A 23,477-nucleotide genomic window follows, 5' to 3' on the forward strand; every position below is an offset into this window, starting at 1 on the left:
TGTCCTAGGTCAAAAAAGCTAGACTAGAGTACAATATAAACTACTGGTAAACCATACAAATGGCTGGCCAAACAAAACAAACCACTTCACATATATAAATATATTACACTAATTACATTAACCAAAATGTGTTACAGAATAAAGGGAGGTTTGGCCATAAAGCACACACATAGAGAGAGCGAGCCTTGTAAAACACTGATCTGGCTGTCCACAGTTGGCTTTGATTCATTTGATAGGTTGTGCATGTTTAAATAAACTTTCTCCTATATCATATTAATGTATAGGTAAGCCATTTGTAGTTTGATCTCCCTGAAAAGTGTAAACACTGGGACTCTATGGTTTGATCAGACCAAAAATCTGTTTGATAACAGTCAGGGTTGGAGTTCCTGCAGAAGGATGTATGGACTGAATTTACTGCACATACATTGAAATGACTTAATCAATGACCACCATGACCCGTGACATGACATTTCAAACACAGGTTATTATACAATCCGATCGGATTCTGTATAATCTTGCTCATACTGTAGAGTTAACAATGCCCACACCCAATAAATAGCGCTTTATAGCTCTCTTTACACATGAATACAGGTGCATTTAAATCATTTCAATACATACAAAACGCTATAGGACACACGTCTCTGTACACCTCATTTTGAGGATGAAAAGATGATAAATTTATATATATATATATTTATATATCCATGTTTACATTTCTTTAAAAAGATTCGACAGTTTGAACCCCTCCAAAAACAAAGCATTTCTTGAGTATATTATGGCTGTGAAAGAAACTTTCCAAAAAGCATTTTCAAGTCTAAGATTGTCCTGGTCAGTTCATTTGGAAAAATTAAACGGAGGTTTGATGTCTGTAGTTAAGTTTAAATACCTAAAATAAAAAATCTCTCTCAACTTTCTGTCTTTTCCATTAAGCAACAACATGCAATACCATCAGTGACCACTAGGGGCAACAGAACCAATGTAATAGTTGAACACCAATACAATGTCCCTTAAACATAATGTGCAACACAGCTTAGCAGCACAGGATATATATGCTGTTCTCACGACTTACGTTTGAGTTTACGTGCATCACAAAAGGATATTGTGAGCAACTCTTTTGTGAGCTCTTTCTTTCAATCTTTCTTTAAAATGGCAGCATTTAATTTCACTCACATTAAAACACATTCTAAAGTAACTAAAAAGTCACATCAAAGTCTTTATGAAGGGTGGATGGAACCAGCCGGCAGTATAGTTTGAGGGAGTGGATGTTCCTGTCAGTAAGAGAGTGAAAAAACGATGCGTTTACATTTACATGTTAAGACATATTGCACATAAAGCCTTTTTGTGGGTGTATGAAAGCCGTTTGGTTTTTAGAATTTGTTCTATTGCACACATGCACACACAAACGAATGTCCTTAACGAAACGTAGAAAAAGTTTTCCTCGTCGACAATAAGGGAAACGTGGGGTGGAGATGATCGACTATAAACGCCAAGGTGTGTAGATGACAGCGGAGGCTTATGCCGTTAAATCAGATATGACCAGCTTATCCATTTTATTTCCGATGTCTGAGGAGACCATGAGATCATCGGACTCGTAATCGTCATCGAAAGATCTGGAAAAACAAGAATACGGTGTCACTCTATGGCTTCGACCGCATACAGATTGATTCTTATGTTTATGCGGCCTCATTCATTACAGATTGTAGCGGCTCACCCCTCTCGCAGCTGTTCATTGGCTGTCTCTTCTGCCACAAGAATCTCATACTCTTCAGAGGCATATTTATCCCAATCTGAGGGCTCTGGACCATCACTGTCCAAATCCTGTTGGTCCAGATAGATAAAAACATGGAATTACATTCAAAAACATCCAGAAATCAACTCTATAAAAGAAAATGGCTTACCTTTTGCACGGCGAAGGGATCTCTCTGCTCATGGTCCAGGTACTTCTCCAGATTAAAAAATGTGTCATAGAATATATGTGCCATCCTGCAGCGCTTCAGATCTCGAAGAGTAATTTTACCTTCCAAGAGCCACAACAAAGTCAATTGTTTACATTCGTTTACATAAACAAAATAAACATTACAGGGCATTTAAGGTAAACACTGTATGTGTTCCCTGGTCCTCCGGCCTGTCATACCTTGGCATTCTGGTTTGACTAAGTCCAGCATCTGGCAGAGGAGATCCTGGAAGGGCAGTGGTTCTATGCCCATCCCCTCCATCCGCTCACACTGCTCCTCATAGAAAAACTCCAGTTCATACATGGAAAGAACACCATCTCCATCCATATCCATACAGCGGAACCAGTACTCTATACTGAAGAGAGCGAGAGAGAGAGATAATAAAGAAATCTGAAGCAATGATAGCAGGCATACCCAAATTTTTCACCTTATAACCCATTACACCGCCAAAATATATTTAAATAGAAATATGGGGGAAAGTACACTTTTTTTCTTGTTTATAAGTGAATTTTTTATCTTTTTTAAATGAAATACAATTTTAATGGCAACACTTACGTTCCTAACAATAACATAACCGTTGTTACTTTTAGTCAACTGGACTAAACTGTTGTGACAGCCATGTGACTTTGTGCAACCCACCCAACCCAAGTTTGAAAACCCCTGAGATAAAGTACAGTGGCCCCATGAAATACTGGACCACTTAGGCCTGGTTTTACAGACAAGGCTTAGCTAAAGCCAGGACTAGGCCTTGGTTAAATTAAGATGTTTCAGCATCTTTTATAAGCGTGCCTTTGGAAAGGACGTTAACTGGTGTGCTTCTTGATACAAATCAATGGCATATTTTAAGATCTGTCAGAGCAAGCTATTTTCAGTTGAGACAGCTCAAACATGTGTCTTAGTCTGACTAGCCTTAAAGGGACACTCCACTTTTTTTGAAAATGGGCTCATTTTCCAGATCCTCTGGAGTTAAACATTTGATTTTTACCGTTTTTAAATCCATTCAGGTGATATCCGGGTCTGGCGCTACCACTTTTAGCATAACTTAGCACAATCCATTGAATCTTATTAGACCATTAGCATCGCGCTAAAAAATAAACAAACAGTTTGGATATTTTTCCTATTTAAAACTTGACTCTTCTGTAGTTACATCATGTACTAAGACCGATGGAAAATTAAAAATTGCAATTTCCTAGGCAGATATGTCTAGGAACCATAATCTCACTCTGGTGCAACAATCAAGGACCTCGCTGCCGTTAAATGGCTGCAGGAGGCGCAATGATATTACGCAGCGACCGAAAATAGTCCTCTGCTATTGAAAGTTACCAATGGGGCTATTTTCAGCTGCTACGTAATATCATTGTGCCATTGAGCCATGTTATGACAGCAAAGTCCTTAATTATTACGCCAGAATGAGAGTATAGTTCCTGGCCATATCTGCAAATTAAAATTTTCTGTCGTCTTAATACACAATGTAACTACAGAAGAGTTTGGAAAATTAGAATATATAAAAAGTGGAGTGTCCCTTTAAGCCGTGTGTGAAACTGGGGGTTAGTTGCATTTGCTAACAAATATGAAATTATTTTAACCAACTGAGGTTTTACAGAAAGTGTGGATTAAGTGTCCAAATAACTTTTTGGATTTCCTGTAAAAAACAAACATTTTTTTTACCAAACAGGTCAATAAAGATGAAATCCCAACAGGATCCTGTAGATCCACTGTACATTGTAAAATACTGCTTGTTGCACTTAATCTTTTTTACAATTAATTTAAACTTCTTTGAAGATAAAGGAGTTGTTATAAATTATACTTTTTTAAGTTGTTTTAACTCTATTCAATTCCTCACTAGTCAAAAAAGTTTAAATTAATTGTACTGTAATTTTAAGCTAATTAACATTCTAAGACCTGGTGTTTCCACATACGTGGATATCACATTTTTTTGTTGTTTGCACAATAATACCATAATAGCTGAAAGAAATCTGAAATTCAAGCCAAACCAAAGCTCGGATCTTATGAGGTTAAACTTAAACATTTAAGTGCAACAAAGATTTTTTTTACAGTGTAAAATTAGGCATAATGGGAAAATCTTTAATCCATGTGTGTTGCATAATAAAAATGAAAGAAATCAGCAAGAAGGAAAAGATGTGCAAATCTTTCTGTCCTTTTTGGAATATATTGTAATTTTATGGATCTATGCATGATATTCGTTATTGTAGCGCGCAGTGATTTCACCTGTATCATGTTCTTAAAGGGACATTCAACTTTTTTTCAGCTGATCTCCGGGTCTGGCGCTAGCACACTTAGCATAGCTTAGCATAATCCATTGAATCTGATTAGACCATTAGCATTGCGCAAAAAAATAACCAAAAAGTTTCAATACTTTTCCTATTTAAAACTTGACTCTTCTGTAGTTACATTGTGTACTAAGACCGTTTTCTAGGCAGATATGGTATAGGACTATACATTCTGGGGTAATAATCAAGGACTGCTGATGTAACATGGCTGCAGCAGGCGTAGTGATATTACGCACTGCCCGAAAATAGTCCCCTGCCATTGAAAGTAACCAAGGGGACTATTTTTTATTAAGCTATGCTAAAAGTGCTAACGCCAGACCCGGAGATCAGCTGAATGAATTTCAAAACGGTAAGAATCAAATGTTTAACTAGGGGAGCTGGAAAATGAGCGTATTTTCAAAAAAAGTGAAATGTTCCTTTTAAGATGATCTAGAACCTGTGCATATCATCAGCTGCCATGTTTCTACTGTATAACATTTGGTTGACCTGTGTGAATACTTGTAGGGTTCTTTTTGTCCTCCTCCGAGATGAGGAACCAAACAAACTCAGCATAGCTCATTCTCCCTTCTCTCTGTACCGAGTTTCCCCTGGAGGAGAGAACAATGATAAATCAAGAACAACATGGAAACCAACCAAAAGCTCAGTTATTGGCTTATTTCTCATCGACAGGTCCTACCTTGTGACGGCTCCTGAGAACAGCCTCTCAATGATTCTGCTTGATGAAGCTTTGCCAAAAAAAGAAAAACATGGCAGAGATCCATCAAAAACTTTCCTATACCTGAACTGAAGCTATATAAGACTCAATCTCCTGCTTGACATAGCAACAGGTTCCTTCTTTACTTACCATGGTCATTGTATCTGCCCAAATCTTTGGGGTCGATGAAGAGGTCATGGTCAGTGTCCAGCTCCCAGAATTTACAGTAAATGACATAGAAGTGCTCGTAAGAGAAATAATCTGTGATTTGATTGATGTCGTCCTCTTCTTCAAGCAGGGCGAGAGTCTAGCGGGAAAGTAAGAGGTTGGGTTAGCAAAACATTTCTTATGTTGAGATCCTTGAGCGATGGTGGCACTTAATAACATGTACCTGGAGGAAGTTGCTTCTCCTGAGCTCAGTTATGTTAATCTTGCCTGTCCAAGAGCGATTAACTGTGTAAAATATTCTCTGAATCACCTGGATAGGAAAGAGAGGACATCATGAAGTTATAGTGTATAATGCATGAGGCTGTAAGTGTTGTTTTGAAGGACTTCAAAGCACTTGGTCAATCAATTAGCAAAAAGCAAATTTGGGATTTGGAACCACTTTACACAAAACAATGATACCAGGGTGTGTCACCCGGAACACTAGGGCAAAAAAGTGTCTAAATATGGGTTTGAACAAGAACGGAGTCAGTGGCCCGTTGGTGGCATCAGTCTTTCCGTGATGTCAGGCCATTATGACGCTATTGCCCTTCTCTTAGCTCCCTCCTTGAACAGCACGTGTTGCAGCTGTCGCTACAGACAGACAGACAGACAGACAGACAGACAGACAGACAGACAGACAGACAGACAGACGGACGCACTGGGCTCCATGTCTCACTGCTCTGATGCTCCACCAGCTCGGCTCAAATAGCTATATCCGATTAACCACAAACACCTCAGCGAGCTAACAAGACTTTTAAACTTAGGACTGAAACATTGAAGCAACACTAAAAATAAAGATTCCAGGTGCCAGACCGATGATTAATCGTAATCGAGACAAAGAAAAGCAACGCTACTGCTAAATGAAGCTAATGCTTAAATAATAGTGAAGCAATGGAAAAAAATACAAGATTACATCAAAGAATTTTATAGTGTGTTCAAGTGACAGCAACACTTTCATTCCTGTAACCCTATCACTATGAAATATCTCCTGTTGGGAGTCATGGAGGTCTTAATGATGTTACTTACTGTTGTGATGTAGCGGGAATGAAATTCAGGAGCGTCTTTTAAAAACGTCAGTCCTGGATGAGTGTCCACTATGTCCTAATCAACAAAAAAACAAAACGTATAAACGATTAAGTCTACAAAGCCCACCCGATAGCCAATAACCTCTAGATATCTTTAAAACACACAATAACATATGATTAAAACAATCAAAGAATTAATGCCATGAATATACTTTACAATTACTTACAATACATTTAGTTATATTGCAGTAAGTTAACTAAATGTGATTTCACTTTTTGGAAGCAAAATAAATCTATAGATAATAATGCTTTGACTATTAATAATATTAAATGTTAAGCCATTAGTTGAATAATAGCATTTGTTAAAAAAAAAATTATATATATATATATATATATATATATAAAATATATATATAAGGGGGGATACAGGACCACTGAAAAATTTACACACTTCTCCTTTTTACTAGTTCATGCAGAAGTTCATAAGAGACTCCAACAGTACAAGACGTGTATCTAAAAACATCCAGGTCTAAATGAACAATTATTACTGTCAGCTTATAACTGTAAATCAGATTAAGGCAAGAAAACGTATTTTAAGGGATATGGTATAGGCAGCAGGTTGTTATCACAGAAATAATGATTGTGTTCAAACGGGTCCTGATCACACTGTTGGTCCTTATTTCATGATAACAACCTGCTGCCTATACATTATCCCGCTTATTACACGGCTATTTACCTCATAAGTAAGGTAAGGAGCATTAAATATCGATTTGAAATATTTTATTTGCAGGAAAACCTTTAGTTTTAAGAGAAATCAAGACATTTATATGTCACAAACACGCTATTTGGTTTAATCATTTGTAAATATAATGTCATATATGTGTAATATTAAACTCTACGGGCCCTATTTTAATGATCTAAGCACATGGTCTAAAATGCACAGTATAAACGGGGCATGTCCACTTTTGCTAATTTAACGACGTTAAAATGGTTTGTGCGCCAAACGCACCATCTAAAAGGGTTGTTCCTATTCTCGTGATAAGTAATGGGTGTGTTTTGGGTGTAACATGCAATAAACCAATGAGAGTCTTATCTCTCATCCCCTTTAAAAGGCAGTTGCGATAGCACCATGCAGATTCCCTGTTTAGATGTTGGAATTTGTAAACCGAAAAACTAAACGGAGGAAGAAGACACCCAGTTTAAGATTAATGTTAAAATATTGCATTGTTTTTATTTGTATTGGATTTTTTTATAAAAACCTTTGGTTTATTTTTAAAAGCCGTTTTCTTTCAGTCATGGCTTCAGTTCAGGCTTTTAATTGCTGTAAATGTATGGATAGCCTACATGATCAATGTAATCTCAAAAAATTATTTACAAATATGTAAGACAAGGTTTGTACTCTAAAAATGCTGATTTGTAACAAACAGGAGATAAAGAATTTACAAACACGTGGAGAGGCGTTTGAGCACTCGGACAGCGCTGTGAGTGTTTTGAAAAGCATTATATAAAAAAAGGTTTTTATCTCACCATATCCAGACTTACAAAGTCATCATATACAATAAATTTGTGGGTTAGCATTTAAAAAAAAAGTATGCAATATTTACATTTGTTTAAAGCAAAACATTTATTACTTACCAGGCTACAGGTGAAGCAGCTCTTTACGCCTTCTAACGTTTCATAATCGGTCCTAATTTATGTCCAAGAGACTCAATAATAATCTTTTACATTTTAATCCTTTGATTTTTCATATTTTAAAACTGTTTTTGTGCTGCTGCGCATCCATGTGTGTGATAAGCAAATGCACATTGTTGTCTCGTTTATAGGTGCATATTATTAACATGCTCATTAAATAACAAAAACAATATTGCACCATTGACTTTAGACCAGGTTTTAGTTGGTCAATGGCATAGTCTATTTTAGTTGCCTTAAAATAGCAATGCACCAACAATGTGCCTGAACACACCTCGTTTTCACCAGAACGCCCATGGGCGCAAAAATTGGGCGCTAAACATGAAAATGATAATTGTGCCGGGTTCAAACTAGCAAAAGACACTTGGGTCGCGCAATGCAGCGCAATGTATGATAGGGCCCTACCTGTCATAATAATTTGCAGCATCCATTTACCGTGTGTAATTAGTTAGGCTGTTGTTATCTTGGAATAACATACCTTGGAATGTCGCGACTGACTAGTCAGGATCAAGCATTTTAGAGTGCCGTGCAATAAAGTTCCTACATAGTGCATCTTTAATAAAAAGCATTAATACGAGTACTATTCCCACCTGTAACAGAGGAATAAAATCTTCTTGTTCCAAGTAACTGCAGCCTGGTTTGGCCATCAAGTAAACAAACTTGGATGCATCGTCATAGCAGCTGTGCAATAACCTGTGAATAAGGGTTACCATTGAAATTCTTAATCTAGTAGCACAACAGAAACATTAAAAAGCACTTTTGTGTTTATTAAAAGTGATGTGCAATAACTTTCTCCATGTTGCAATAAATGAGTGAACAGAAACGAAGCCAGTCCTCTCTCCACCGGCAGAAATAAACATTGGCGCTTTCCAATAAAGGGGGCACACACATGCCTGGGAAAATAAACAAAATGCTTACATTGCATTTCACAGTCTAAAACCAGACTGCCAAAATTATTATTAGCATCATGAATCTGTTTTGCACCTGAATACCTTAAAATACTTTATTTTATCACAGTTTAGTATTTAGGTATATGTGAGCCAATTCCAGGGTTATGATTATTGTTAAGCAGACAGGGAAAGTGCTTGGGAAACTTGTTTAGAACACAACCATTATTTTGGCAGTAAAATCATTTTACTTTGGGAAATAACTCTGACAGTGTAAACTTTTTTTTTTCAAGTATTTTATCGATGTGAAAAGATTAAATAGGTTACTGATGTGAAATGGCAATGCCTTTCGGCAAGCAATCCTGTGGCAAGGCCGTTTTAAAACAAGTGTCGTCTTTCATGTCCAAAACTGTCATCCCAAGATCAATGATATCAGTTTAGACATTATGACCCCATTCAGTAAAACAATTAATCATTTATATGTACCTTTGCTATCTTCCCCATTTCATAAATGTCAGCTTTCTCCTCCTCGAATTCGGTAAAGGCCGCCTCAATTTTGGCAATGGCCTCGTCAAAGTTGGCAGTACAGTTTGGAAGGCCTTTGGGGAAGTAGAAGCGTGGAATGTTTATGGAGGGTGGTGGGGGAGGGGCCACCACTTTGGCCGGTGGAGGGCTGGGGGGCCTTGGGGTTGGCGAGGAGGGTGCAGGTGCAATAGTTGGAGGAGGTGTTCCAGGTTTCTTCTCTGGCTGAATCTATTGAAATAGAGTGACAATTTAAAAGAGAAAGTATCTAGTCATTATTTATATGACAACAGTACTGCATTTGCTTGTGCACAAGGCCTTAAAGGACATTTAGTTGTAGAAAGCCATACATTCAGAAAAGGTCTTAGATAAAAAGCTAAAAAAAAACATTAACTCAAGATATGTACACTAAGATTATGAGAGATGATGTTGACATAGAAAAGGATCTTCAATACAGGCCAATGATGAATAACAACAACAACAACAACAGTCATAACACATGATGTGTTACATAACTAACCACATCCTAGTACAGCATTTAAACTTTAAGGAGCGGTTTCCCAGAAAGGGTTTAGACTAGTCCTAGACTTAAAAATTTGTAAGAGCTGTCCAAACTGAAAACAACTTGGACTGACAAACTGTATCTTAAAATACATCAGTACCCCTTTGTTTTGCCTTAAAATGCACATAAGTAATGTTTTTAATAAGGCATGTTTGTTAGAACTAGAGCTATATTTCCTAATTAAACTAAGGCCTGGTTTAAGATAATCCCTGTCCGGGAAAGCCCCTATGAGTTCAAGACGTGAGTTCTCTTTAGATCTTAAATACACAAAGAAAAGTGCTTAAAAGTGTGCCTGGGACCTGACTTTTGTCTTTGGATTTTTCCCTACCCCTAGAGCACCTATCACGAACTATATATTCTACCCGAGCGCCAGGTTGAACCTCTTGCAGTTCTTTTTTATAAACCTTTTTTCACCTCAGAAAACCTTTTGTGAAACCGAAAGGTTCTTCAGATGTTAAAGGTTCTTTATAGAACAATTTAGAAAAGAGGTTCTTATATGGCATCTTGAAGCACTTTTATTTTTTATTTATTTATTGTTTTTTTTGTGCCATTTTTGCCTTTATTTGAAAGTGATTAAGGAGAGGACGGGAAAGTATGGGGAGGAGAGAGGGGAATGGGACCAGCAAATGACCACGAGCAGGGAATCGAACTCGGGTCGCCGAAAGTGCGAAAGCACCACATGTCAAAGCGCTGCCCACTACACCATCGGCTCCGACAACCACCTTTATTTTTAAGAGTGTAAGTACATCATTATGATGACCCTAATTTCGCAAAACAAGAAGAATATCAGGATGAATAACTTCAAAACATGTTATCAAAATATATTGTCAATGTATTGTACATATAGTGCCATCTTATTATAAGTGTTTACTTACATCACTTCTACGCCTAGAATAATAAAAGTATCAACATGCAACCAAGTCCGTAGAAACCCGGCCAAAGTCATTTATTAAATCATATACATATCCTTAATAATGACTGAGTAAGGCCATGTCAAAGACTGAAATTAGGGGTGCACCGATATATCAGTCGATGATGCTTGCTATGCTTCTCAATGAATTACGGTGTAATGCCACTACATCCAAAAGCCAGAGGGCGCTCTCTGGCAGAAACTCAATACGCACTGTAGACGAAGAACCATACACATGCAGCTCCAGGAAATTGCTTAAGGCTATATTTATATGCTGTTCTTCAAACCTTTTCATGTATTTTCATGATAATAAAGAATATGTAGAATGATTATGTTTGCTTTTTCAAATGCATGTTTTAAATCACTCAAACTAACAGTGATTTCAGATCGACAAGGATTTACTGATCAAAAGCCATAGTACATGAAATAGTTGTGAATAAGATCGCTGTGCGATCCAGAATAGTTATCGGCCACGTGCTATTAGTGTATATCTGCATTTATCGGTGCACCCCTAATTGAAATCGATGAATGAAATCAAACTTTGATAAACCTCATAATTAGATTATAAGACTTTGGCCTGGATTTCAGAGGCAGGGTCACACATGTGATATAAATGAACAAATAAATAATCTCTTTTATGTTGAATAAGTTCATCTTGAGATCAAGATGGCAATGTAATCATTTTCGTTAGACTTTAGGAGCTGGAGTATGTGTAAAATTTTCTTCAGGCACTTGCTGTTTGTGGATGCTGATATAGTGTGCCATCTCATTTTCCTAACATATTCATGATGGATTATCAGTAAAACCATAGCTGGCCTCATCAACTTTCCTGCCAATGTGTTGACAAGAACTTCTGAGTAATAATACTGGCCTCTGCCCCCGTAAATATAACTCAGCCTTCTTCTAGGGTGGTTGGTTTTTTATATTTCCAGCTATAACTTCTCACTGATGTAACAGTAAAGCAATGCCAAGATGAAGCATTTTGGTCTCAACAGACGTGGCTAAAAAACATTGTATGCATACAAACTAATTTACAGGCAAGACATTGACAGCAAACAGCTGATGTCAGTTTACTTGTGCATTCTTTTCATGAGAGACCTTGCAACACCAAGGTTACACTTCTAATAACAAGCTGTGGAAATGTTCAACACATTCTATACATAGTCCCGACATTCTGTTCTTATTCTTAGTCTCTGGGCAAAACCCTACAGTCATAGCACAAAATTAAAGCCATTTATTTCTGAACAGCACTCTCTTCCTGTCAATCAAACATCAACGGAGCTGTTGAAATGCAACCAAATTTTGATGAAAAACCACTGCGAGCAACGCGGGCCTTCATGCACCAAGTATTGAACATAGCAGCTGTGGTTCGAGTCCATACCCTCCCCCTCTCCTCAAAGCTCCCGTGCGCAACACTTGGACACTGTATTCCTGCCCTGCCTCACCCCCTCTCACTGTCCTATTAATAAACACGTTGGTATCTGCCTGTGAATAGTTTGTCTTTCCTGGCATGTGAGAGTTAGCCACAGCATTCTTTGCTGAACTACAGAGGTTCACAACGCAAGGTTGCCTACTGACCTGGGCTTGCTGGAAAGACTTGAGCCTTTTTTTGAACCGTGACGGGAGAACAAAATCACAACCCCTGGCCAAAAAGGCCAATTCCCCCCGCAGGTCGGGATCCTCCCTCAACGAAGCCTCTTTGATCATCATATTTGCAATGTCCAAGGTATCGAAAATGCTAAAAGAGAACGAGCCCAAAATGTAATGAACAAAGTACGTCCTCTGAGATGTCCGTTCAGGGGAATAACTTCCGTTCAGAACTCCTTGACTGACAGTGGCACTTGTACGCTCCCAAGTTTTGCCCCGTCGTACGTTCACTCGTTGGCGCTACCACGCTTTGAAACTTTTTATTTGCCAGGATTCATCCAGGATGCGTCTTGGTGCAAGGAGCTATTCCTGAAATTTTGCCCGATAGTGTGACACCTGGAATCCAGGAGCATTGTAACAAAGAGGCCAGGCCGCCAGCCTCCCAGTAGCCTTTCGAAACTACAAATCTCAAATCAAGTCCGTAGCCAACGGGTTCCCAGGCTTGCGAAACATGAGCCACTCCGGGGTCTGCCTCCCGGACCAGTACCCTCTCTGCGCCTGTCCTGTCCTGTCCTGAAGAGCAGGGGGCTGAACGCAATGATACGAATGGGAGGGGATCAGCCTGGTCAAATGTCTGTGCAGTGCACATTTGTGTATGGGTGAGCAAGTCATATTATGGGAATGGAAGCTCCCTCCCACCTCCAAACAGAAAGGCTAAAGTTAGCTAAAGTGCAAATTGCTGTCGATCAAGACTTTGTTTACGCGCTGAACAGGGCAGAGAGAGAGAGAGAGCTAGCTTAGAAGGCCTGCGATATCTTGCACCCAGGGGTTCATGGGGTGCACTTTGGGAGTTGAGTAATAGATGTGCCTGTTATGTTTTAGGGCACTGTACCCATAGCATAACACAACATCAACATTTGAAGTGCACAGATTTTCCATTCCACTCTAGAGAGCTTCCGACTGACCCACAAACTAAAATTTGGTGCACACTCGAAGCCTAAATGATGCACTGCATGCTAACGTTTCTCATAAGTTGCTAAGTTTTCTTGATAAAAACAAACAAAATATGTTCTATAAAAAACGTAAAGTTTGGTTTTGGTTTCGCAAGGCATAGCAACACAAAATCAATGGATGTAAGATGTAGCACAAATGTAATGGGGCGATCTAAACCGGTGCAAAACACGGGTCTCAGGTCAGTGCCCTGGTACTGTATATAAATCAGTGACTTGCATTTATCGCTCACCTAGATTGACCTGCTGTGAAATGCTTCAAAAGTGCATCTGACAAACATTGTGCAAAATCTACAAGGTTAGTACACTAACTAATAAACCTTCTGATTTAACTATAGAGAATAAAAAACTGAAGTGCAAAGCGACACCTAGTGCCTGCGTGTGTTAATCATCCAGTGTCTATCTTTCCAGAAATTCAAACAACAGCGGTGTGCGCTGTGTGGCTGGATCGCCAGACAGCTGTTTTATCCATGTTTACATTTTATCCAGACAAATAAACCAATTAACTTTTCAAGAAGATATAAAGGAGAGGTGATGGAGACGGGGGAGGAGTCGATCCCTTTGCGTAACTAAGCTCCAGCGCCCGGCAGATCTTCTCCTCTTTCCTTTAAGCCTTATAAATAACACCCTCTGCACAGGAGGCCTCCTGACATTTCAGCTGTACATAGCAATCCCAGCATTCCCTGTTCTGTCTCCGGCAGCTGTCAGGAGAATATCAAACACATCAAGATTCTGCTGTGGGCAGGGCTGAGTGACATACAGAGCCCTGCCTGCTGCTAATGCCATTAGACTCATCTACTGAAAAGGAATGCCATTGGTAAAGAAGATGAGATCTAAAGTCAGTATCAAGTGCATGTAACGAAACACTTAATCTTGTGTTAGCCAATTCTTAACTAGAAAAACAAACCAGCTGTGAATAGAGTGTTAATACAATTTTCTTCTATGAAACGAGCGACCTGAGAAGCAGATTATAGTTTGTGTGGTTCGGTTTTATGATGTGTTCTGGAACACTAAGGATCTAGCTCACAAGAACTGAAGAGCTCAGATGCAAAGGAGGCTAAATGCCAGATCCATCAAAAATAATATGATGATCTTAAACGAATGCTCTTGGCATGTATTATATGTTTATTAAATACATTTGTTTCATGTCTGCTTAATCAGCCTCAGATCATTCAAAACCTTTATCAGGAAAGACAATGGCGATTTTTCAGCAAAGTCCTCAAAGTGCACGGAAGACGAATGTGAAACGACCGTGTTTCACATTCAAACTTGGGTTTCTTGTGAATACTTGGACCTGAATACAACCTGAATGTGGCAGCCACATGCATCACAGCATCCCCTAATGTGTGCTTCAGTGTCTTCATTTTGCCCAGTTGTAATTCTTTCTCCTTCTTCTTCTTCTTCTGCCAATGAAGTCTATGGCAGGCCATAGAACCATAATTAGGAAAGTTATGAAATTTGGCACAAAGACAGAGGACAGTCCAAATAGTTACCACAGCAAATTTGGAGTCTTTATCTCAAACCCGCTAATGCCACCAACAGTCCAAATTTTCACTTACATTTTTGCTTAGAACTTCTGATCCGAAAGTAGTTTCTAGGACTAATAATTTCGTGGCTTTTTCCGTCATGAAAAACCTACTTTTTCGTATTCCTACTTTGTGTCTTCACCAAACTTGTGTAAATTGATCATTGTCACTTAGTACGTGTGATGGCAGTCAGAAGCTGAGCAGCGCCACCTAGTGGTCAGACATATGTTTTACATGCCTATAACTTTGGCTACGATTATTTTATTAAAGTTGTTTCTTTAGAGTCTTGAATCGTTGCCGAGTTCAAAATACAAAACTTGACAGGTTTCACCTTACGGTTAGTCTAGCGGCACTGAAAAACTCAATCGTGAATATCTCTGCGAGTGTTATTCCAATTGATTCGACCATTGTAGGATAAAAGGTTCTGGCCTAAACTAATAATGAAAACATCAAAATTCCCATCTTAATGGCCGAAAATTGCAAAAAAACTAAAAGTTACAAAGTTTTTTTGTGTTTTTAGACATATATGTTTAAAACTCATTAACAAAATGAGATATTTTTACCAGATTTGACATGCCGATGTATGGTCAGGCCACACAAAAAAGATGGTATGTCTGCACAACTAGTTGGCCTTAAACAAAACTTTTAATGGCAAGCAAGCATATGGTCATACAACTGTATCTTCGCAAAACTAAAGTTTATCATAATGAAACTTGCCACATGTAATCACGGTCATGACCTAGGGTTTTTATGCACGGTTTTGTCATAGTGACACCTAGTGGCCTTAAGATATGATTTTTTTTTATTTCTGCTTCAAACTACTGCAAACTTAGATCTAAAATCATGAGTCATCATGGAGTCAACTTGGAGTATAACCATTAGTGAATTCACTCCCTAGCAACCACATAGAGTAGCCTTGCAACTGTTTAGTAACTCATATCATTATCATTTTAAATAAAAAATTAAAATATCTGCTGTGTTATTCTGTCATCTTTTCTCCCTTTTTTCCAAACCGTGACAAACCAGTCTTCCATCTCTTGAAAGTGCAATAAATCTGCTTAACCAATCACAGCACACCATTCCATGCATTGTAAACAATAATGGTGGGGCTTTGAATACACACAGAATTCTAGTTTTCCTCATCTACTTTGTACTTCAAGATCAACCAACAAACAAAAACAAAACAGTAATTTTGATGGCATTGATAAACCTGTGGTAGTTTTCTGTTGCGGAGAAGAAACGTAAACAATCAAATAATTTACGTGAGAGGCACTCGGGCGAACGAAAAATGCCAGCTGTTGCTTGTTCTCACACGACAGCATGAAGCTTCTGTCATGCTAACACATTGAGCCCAGGGAATATTATGAAAAACTTTACATTATTTTACTCGAAGTCAACAAAAATCAAGCAGGATCACAACATTTTACAGCCGATCGCTGTAAAAAAAGATCAGTGATGACATCCCAAGAATTACAGCAGCAATGACAGTGTTCTTAATATGACAAAGTAAGTGTTTTGATTAATGACATTAATGTTTATTTTTTAATCAGTGTATACCACTAGTCAACAAAATGAATATAACATGGCAAAGATGAATGCACATTTGGAAGTTGAATGTAAGGGAAATGTCATTTTGGACATTTAATGTGATATTGTTGTTCATGTTCTTGTTCATGATGACATTTTCTTTTGTTGTTGTTGTTGTTGTAATTATAGCATTAACAAGATGACCTGTTGAATTCATTTTGGGAGTCATGACTGATTAAATGTATTTTTGGTCCAGTGCCCGTATATATGATATTAGTAGTAGTAGGCTATTGACCAAGCTCAGAGGCTGTCATATGTCAATCAACTTGCTTTGTTTATATGAAAAATAACTTTTATATTGATTCAACAGATTTATAGCATTTTAAGAAAACAAAATTTTTTGGATGTATTGCATTTTGCGGAAGAAAAAATCAGTTTTTATAATAAATCTTTGAAAATCAAATTATGGATTTGAATTTTTAATGTTATTATAACCTAAATATGCAATGTAAAAGTTTGTAACAGAAAATAATGGTTTTCATCTTGTCACTTTCTTGGTATATAAAACACCCAAATACCCAAATTAGTGAAAATGCGTTTTGGAACCAAACTATTAATATTTTTGCCAAAACGTTTGCATGCACTCAGAGGGTTTTGCAGCAAAAGAGAGTCAAATTTGTTAAATACCAATGACTAAAGTGACATTTGTGAAAATACTGACTAAAATAATTTTCATTGGCATTAAAGTGAAATTACTGAACCTAAACATAAGAGCCTGATGAAAGTGCTTATTTACAAGAAAACAAGTCAAATGCACTTAGAGGGCTTTGCATCTACATTGAGGCATTTAACAGACATTTTTATCCAAAGCGACTTACAAGGAGGCAATGAATTTCATCATTTTGCATCTAAACTCTTTAACTGTAAAGAATGAGGGTGGAGTGAACAGAAATGACTCAGTCCAAACTCAAACCTGCATCACCAGGCAAGCACTATAACCCATGTGTTTCACATGAGCATGAAAACTATGGCAGCACCATGGCCAGGGCTAAATTACACAAAGACATCTGTTCACATGGCTGTGGTAAATCATAAACATGCTTTTAAACTGAGTTTAAATGGCAGTCACACACATACAGGTCTATTTCCATCAGATTTTCATGGCAAAGATGTGAGAAATAAAGACAAGTAAAAAAACTTCAGTGTGTTACTGTAACTTCTTGTTCCTGACAATGTGATGGTGTTTGATAAATGTCTTTTTTTGAAAAGCATTTGGTTGTGCATTGTGACCCTATATGTATATTCTTTAATAATAAGCAGATTTTTCTTTTATTGTATTTTATAAATGATTTTTCCAAATAACAATTTTAATTATTATTCATTTATTATGCCATATAATTATCCCAAATTACAGTGAGGAAAATAAGTATGTGAACACCCTGCTATTTTGCAAGTTCTCCCTCTTAGAAATCATGGAGGAGTCTGAAATTGTCAATGTAGGTGCATGTCCACTGTAAGAGACATAATCTAAAAAAAATCCAGAAATCACAATATATCATTTTTTGACTATTTATTTGTATGATACAGCTGCAAATAAGTATTTGAACACCTGTCTATCAGCTAGAATTCCGACCCTCAAAGACCTGTTAGTAAAATGTCCATCTCCACTCCATTTATTATCCTAAATTAGATGCACCTGTTTGAGTTCGTTAGCTGCATAAAGACACCTGTCCACCCCATACAATCAGTAAGAATCCAACTACTAACATGGGCAAGACCAAAGATCTTTTCAAAGACACTAGAGACAAAATTGTACACCTCCAAAAGGCTGGAAAGGGCTACGGGGAGATTGCAAAGCACCTTGGTGAAAAAAGGTCCACTGTTGGAGCAATCATTGAAAATGGAAGAAGCTAAACATGACTGTCAATCTCCCTCGGACTGGGGCTCCATGCAAGATCTGACCTCGTGGGGTCTCAATGATCCTAAGAAAGGTGAGAAATCAGCCCAAAACTACATGGGAGGAGCTGGTCAATGACCTGAAAAGAGCTGGGACCACCGTTTCCAAGGTTACTGTTGGTAATACACTAAGACGTCATGGTTTGAAATCATGCATGGCACGGAAGGTTCCCCTGCTTAAACCAGCACATGTCCAGGCCCGTCTTAAGTTTGCCAATGTTTGGAGGAAGAAGAATGATGAGTACCATCCAAAGAACTCCATCCCTACTGTGAAACATGGGGGTGGTAGCATCATGCTTTGGGGTGTTTTTCTGCACATGAGACTGCACTGTATTAAGGATGACGGCGGCCATGTATTGCGAGAATTTGGGGAACAACCTCCTTCCCTCAGTTAGAACATTGAAGATGGGTCTAGGCTGGGCCTTCCAACATGACAATGACCCGAAGCACACAGCAGGATAACCAAGGAGTGGCTCTGTGAGAAGCATATCAAGGTTCTGGCATGGCCTAGCCAGTCTCCAGACCTAAACCCAATAGAGAATCTTTGGAGAGAGCTCAAACTTCGTGTTTCTCAGCGACAGGCCAGAAACCTGACTGATCTAGAGAAAGATCTGTGTTGAGGATTGGGCCAAAATCCCTCCTGCAGTGTGTGCAAACCTGGTGAAAAACTACAGGAAACGTGGCTACTGTACCAAATATTAACATTGACTTTCTCAGGTGTTCAAATACTTATTTGCAGCTGTATCATACAAATAAATGGTAAAAAAAATCATACATTGTGATTTCTGGATTTTAAAAAAAATACAATATAAGAATGTGAGTCGTCATCACAAAATAAATAACAGTTGTGGAGTGCACAAAATAAAACTTATGTATAAAAATGTTCCCCTAGCAGATGGACCTTGCATTCCACATAACGGATCAAACTAACACCATGTGAAGTTATTAAAATAAAGATCAAGCACACTTAATATGAAGAAGACCACAATTGCAAGTCTTGTGTATTTTCAATTGATTTGCATGACGATGCTTGACAAATCATGGCAAATGACCAAAAAAAAACCACCAGGGCAGGCCAGGCCTTTAGTGTCCTCCACTGTTAAACAATATGAATCCAAGAGTGTCACCTTGTCTGAGATCTCTGGAACCAACATTGTTTATTCTGGAACCAGGGTTACATTCTAAAAACCTTCCCCTACCATCTCAGTCATCCTTAATCCTTAAGCATCTGAACGCATTGTCTCTCTGACTAAGTGCAGGGCTAGCCAAGAACTGTTCAATCTCTTGGTCTGAATGTTCCTCATTGGCTTTGCCTGGACCATTTAAATGTGTGAACTAAGGTCTATGCTATCAGAACTGCTGGAATGTGATAGTGGAAGCGTGTGACATTCAGACTGAATTAGATACTATATATATATATATGTTACACCTTCAGCTATCATCAGTTTCCTGAACGACTTGCCGCCCAGGAAACTTTGTGTAATAGTAAAATAAATTCAGGGCTGTCAAAGATGTGCTCTGACATGTTATGTGGTTGTGCTTGTGTCATGGTGACGAAAATTTGATCATTTCATCTGCATATTACTTCCTGTTCCACCTAAACTTTCCTGTCTAAGAAATGATAAATGTCACATAATCTATGAATATTAAGCAAAAATACTTTTTGTGATTTATTGATTTCTACATAATATGATATATAATGAAAAGAATAATCTGTGAAAATATAACCTTGATATATTTAATATTGACTAATTAAGGCAATGATTGAAATCAAACATTGATGCTCCTAATCTCAAAATTAGATTATAAGACTTTAGCCTGGATTTCACAGACAGGGTACAAAAGAAACGCACACAAATAATTTAGTATCACTTGAACGCATTCTGAAATCTCAATTTTGACATGATGTATACTACATTTGTGATCTTCACATTTTCAACATACAATTAGGTTCTTTCCCACAGACTGCAGATTAAAATGGTCTAAGTCATGGCCTGTCTTCTGAGTTATTTTGGCTGGCTGGGTTATGAAACAGTTTTGGGTGTTGAAGTAGAGAGGGGCTTGTCCATGCAAGCATGTAAGTGCATTCGCTGAGTCCAGCAGTGCCGGTCAACGCCGGGAAACCCTATGAGCAAGACGACAGTTAATACTAGCCCCCCTTCACTTCAGCTCCAGAATCACACCTGTCTGCCCACTTACACCGGTCGACTTGTTCTAGTACAAGCTGTAACAGTGCCCGGGACTCTGGATTGCTCTGTGGGTCCTTAGGGGTGCTCTTGCACTGGCAGGAGCCAAGCTCATCACACCTGTCTTCTTCTCATCATTTTGGACACTGTGCAAACACCGCAACCACGCCGAGTCTTCAATTAACAGCAAATGCGCTATGTGGGATGCCAGAGCTATCGGAACGCTATAAAGGTGTCATCTTCTAGTTCTTCAAATGTCTACACCTATGACCTATCAATATGACCTGATCTCTATAACCTTTCGGAAATAGTTCGCAGTGATTGGAGCAGCGGCTTTGATACTCATCAATGCTGAACAGACTGAACTATATTAGTTGCGTTTGAGGGAATAATAATGTTTTCATTCCATTGGTTTTCTGCAGGTCTCAGTTGCGCAGTGTTGGGATGCCATCACCAGCTGAAGTACGGTGTGCGCCTAGTCCCACACACCCCTATCTGCACCTCAGTCTCATATTATGATGTCACAATGTGCGACTCACGTTGGTGATGTGATGCAGTTCTGAGTCCCTTGGAGCAAATATTTACTCAGAATACAAAGAAATTATGCATTGCTTCCTATAGATACTGTAGTTATTCCATTACATTTCTCATCTTTCGGAGCTTTGGCTAGTGTTTTGATTTATGGCACAGCAAAAGTGCAGCACAAGCCATTGAGACTAGAGTTGGATGGGGCACAGAGGAGGTGCACAGTTATATTAGATCACTTACTGAAAGTGATGAGACAAGAAAACATTGAGATGGGAGATCAAGCTTTTTTACTTATCTTTGCTTTAAAACCTATGTACACTCTTAGAAAAAAGATACAAAAGTTGCCACTTGGCCAGTACCCTTTTACCATTTTCCTTTATGGTACCAATATGCACTTTTTAGGTACATAGTGTAATTTTTTAAAAAGGTACACCCAGTGGCAACTTTTGTAACTTCTTGCATTTTTTTTTCCTAGAGTGTATGCACTCTTAACCTGAATTAGTTGACATTACTAGAAAATTGCGTTGAAAACCGTAAAACTAAAGTTGTATTAAAGGGACACTCCACTTTTTTTGAAAATCGGCTAATTTTCCAGCTCCCCTAGAGTTAAACATTTGATTTTTTACCATTTTGGAATCCATTCAGCTGATCTCAGGGTCTGGCGCTAGCACTTTTAGCATATCTTAGCTTAATCCATTGAATCTGATTAGACCATTAGCATCACGCTAAAAAATAACCAAAGAGTTTCGATATTTTTCCTATTTAAAACTTGACCTCTTCTGTAGTTACATCGTGTACTAAGACTGACAGAAAATAAAAGTTGTGATTTTCTAGGTCGATATGGCGAGGAGCTATACTCTCATTCTGGCGTAATAACATGGCTGCAGCAGGTGAAATGATATTATGCACTACCTGAAAATAATCCCCTTTGTAACTTTCAATAGCAGGGGACTATTTTTGGGTAATATCAATATTTTCAAAAAAAGTGGACTGTCTCTTTAACATAGAACGTTTAAGGCCAGGGTAAACCTTTTTTCCGCGTCCGCGCAGCTTTCCAAGTATACTCCCCGCGGCTACATTTGGATGGCCGCGTTCGACACTATACACAATACAAATGATTTCTTATTCAAATCATTACTCTACCAGGCCGTCAGGGCAGCAATGACATTTACAGTACTTTAAAACATTAGGATAGGTGAAGAAAAGTAGCCGATCCACCATTGCAAACACAGTTTAGAACAAACAAAAAGACAACAAACAACAGGAATCAAACATTATGGTAACGAACATGTTCCACAGCTTTCTGTTCTTGGAAGAAGTGAAAATTAAAGAAGAAAAACGATAGTGTGTGTGCAAATGCTTTCCATTTCCTTGATATAATTGTTTGTAGTGGAGTGTCCTGTCTAAATATTTTCATGCGCATGCGCTGTTGTTCGCGGATTGTACGTGCACTGTCCGCGCAGTCTCAAATTTTGGGCTGCACGTGGACGGGCCGCGCGGATGACCACGAACCCTCTTGATGACAAAAATGACGTGATGCGGACGGCGCGCATACACGGACATCCCTAGTATACCTTCGGCTTTAGTTGGTGTAGCAGACAAATCAAGTTGGTATTAGTAGTCTTTACTAAAAAGCATTAGTTCACATTTTGATTTTTATAAAATATCTATTAAGTTGAACAAAAAATAGTCAATTTCACTTAAAATTCCTAGTTCATTCAATTTAATTTAAGTTGATTTAATTTGAAATATCAAATGCTCTGTCCAACATCTCCACTATTTTCCTTTATATTACCTATATTAAGTAGTATTATTTATAACACAATAAGTAAATCATTGAATGAACTTGATTCTCCACAGAAACACATACAAAAACAATTTTTTACATGCATCGTCATTATTGCTAAGAGAAATACAATAAAATGTGCTTAACAGGGTTAATGGAAGTAAACACTAACCACCTGACCAGTGACTTCACAAAATTATAATTTACAACAAAACAACATCAATAATATAAGAGCTTAAACCTCTATGACATTTTATTAATATTTAAGTAGTTAAAGTTCTTATCAGTTCTTATTCTGTGATAAAGCATAAATAATCAAAAATACGTTTGTTTTACTGGAATGTTTCAATTGAATTCATTTTGTATGCTTACAAGTTTAATGAACCAAAACACAAAATGTTAATGGATCTTTACTTCATGGTTTAAGTAAAGACAATATCTGGGTTAACAGTGTAAAGTTATTAAACTGTTAGCTGCACATACACAATGTCAGCTGCACATGCAAACAAATGCAATCTGTCTTTAACATTAAATTAAATAATGCTGTGCATTAGGGCTTGATTGAAAGACACAACCTTGTTCAGATGTAAGATAACACACTACATACTGAGTCTCTATACTGTTGTGAC

The 23,477-nt window shown here is 38.0% G+C and overlaps 1 protein-coding gene across 3 annotated transcripts in view; it reads right to left on the reverse strand.

The window, feature by feature from the left end:
* Window positions 1-81: 81 nt before the first annotated feature.
* The window catches only part of ppp2r3a (protein phosphatase 2, regulatory subunit B'', alpha), a 94,711-nt gene continuing 71,315 nt past the window's right edge, over window positions 82-23,477 (reverse strand). For 2 of the 3 annotated variants that reach the window (XM_073875623.1, XM_073875619.1), the window contains 12 exons: window positions 9,235-9,501; window positions 8,651-8,754; window positions 8,452-8,554; window positions 6,174-6,248; window positions 5,332-5,418; window positions 5,091-5,247; window positions 4,923-4,971; window positions 4,741-4,833; window positions 2,135-2,307; window positions 1,899-2,017; window positions 1,712-1,818; window positions 82-1,610 (listed from right to left, as the gene is read on the reverse strand). In XM_073875623.1, the coding sequence (XP_073731724.1) occupies window positions 1,514-1,610; window positions 1,712-1,818; window positions 1,899-2,017; window positions 2,135-2,307; window positions 4,741-4,833; window positions 4,923-4,971; window positions 5,091-5,247; window positions 5,332-5,418; window positions 6,174-6,248; window positions 8,452-8,554; window positions 8,651-8,754; window positions 9,235-9,501 (1,431 nt within the window). In that variant the 3' untranslated portion in view covers window positions 82-1,513. Of the gene's footprint in view, window positions 1,611-1,711; window positions 1,819-1,898; window positions 2,018-2,134; window positions 2,308-4,740; window positions 4,834-4,922; window positions 4,972-5,090; window positions 5,248-5,331; window positions 5,419-6,173; window positions 6,249-8,451; window positions 8,555-8,650; window positions 8,755-9,234; window positions 9,502-12,320; window positions 12,985-23,477 lie in introns of those variants that run through there. The other variant, XM_073875630.1, reaches the window with a different exon arrangement.

This window comes from Misgurnus anguillicaudatus, chromosome 2, assembly GCF_027580225.2.
Source record: "Misgurnus anguillicaudatus chromosome 2, ASM2758022v2, whole genome shotgun sequence".
Classification (NCBI taxonomy): domain Eukaryota; kingdom Metazoa; phylum Chordata; class Actinopteri; order Cypriniformes; family Cobitidae; genus Misgurnus; species Misgurnus anguillicaudatus.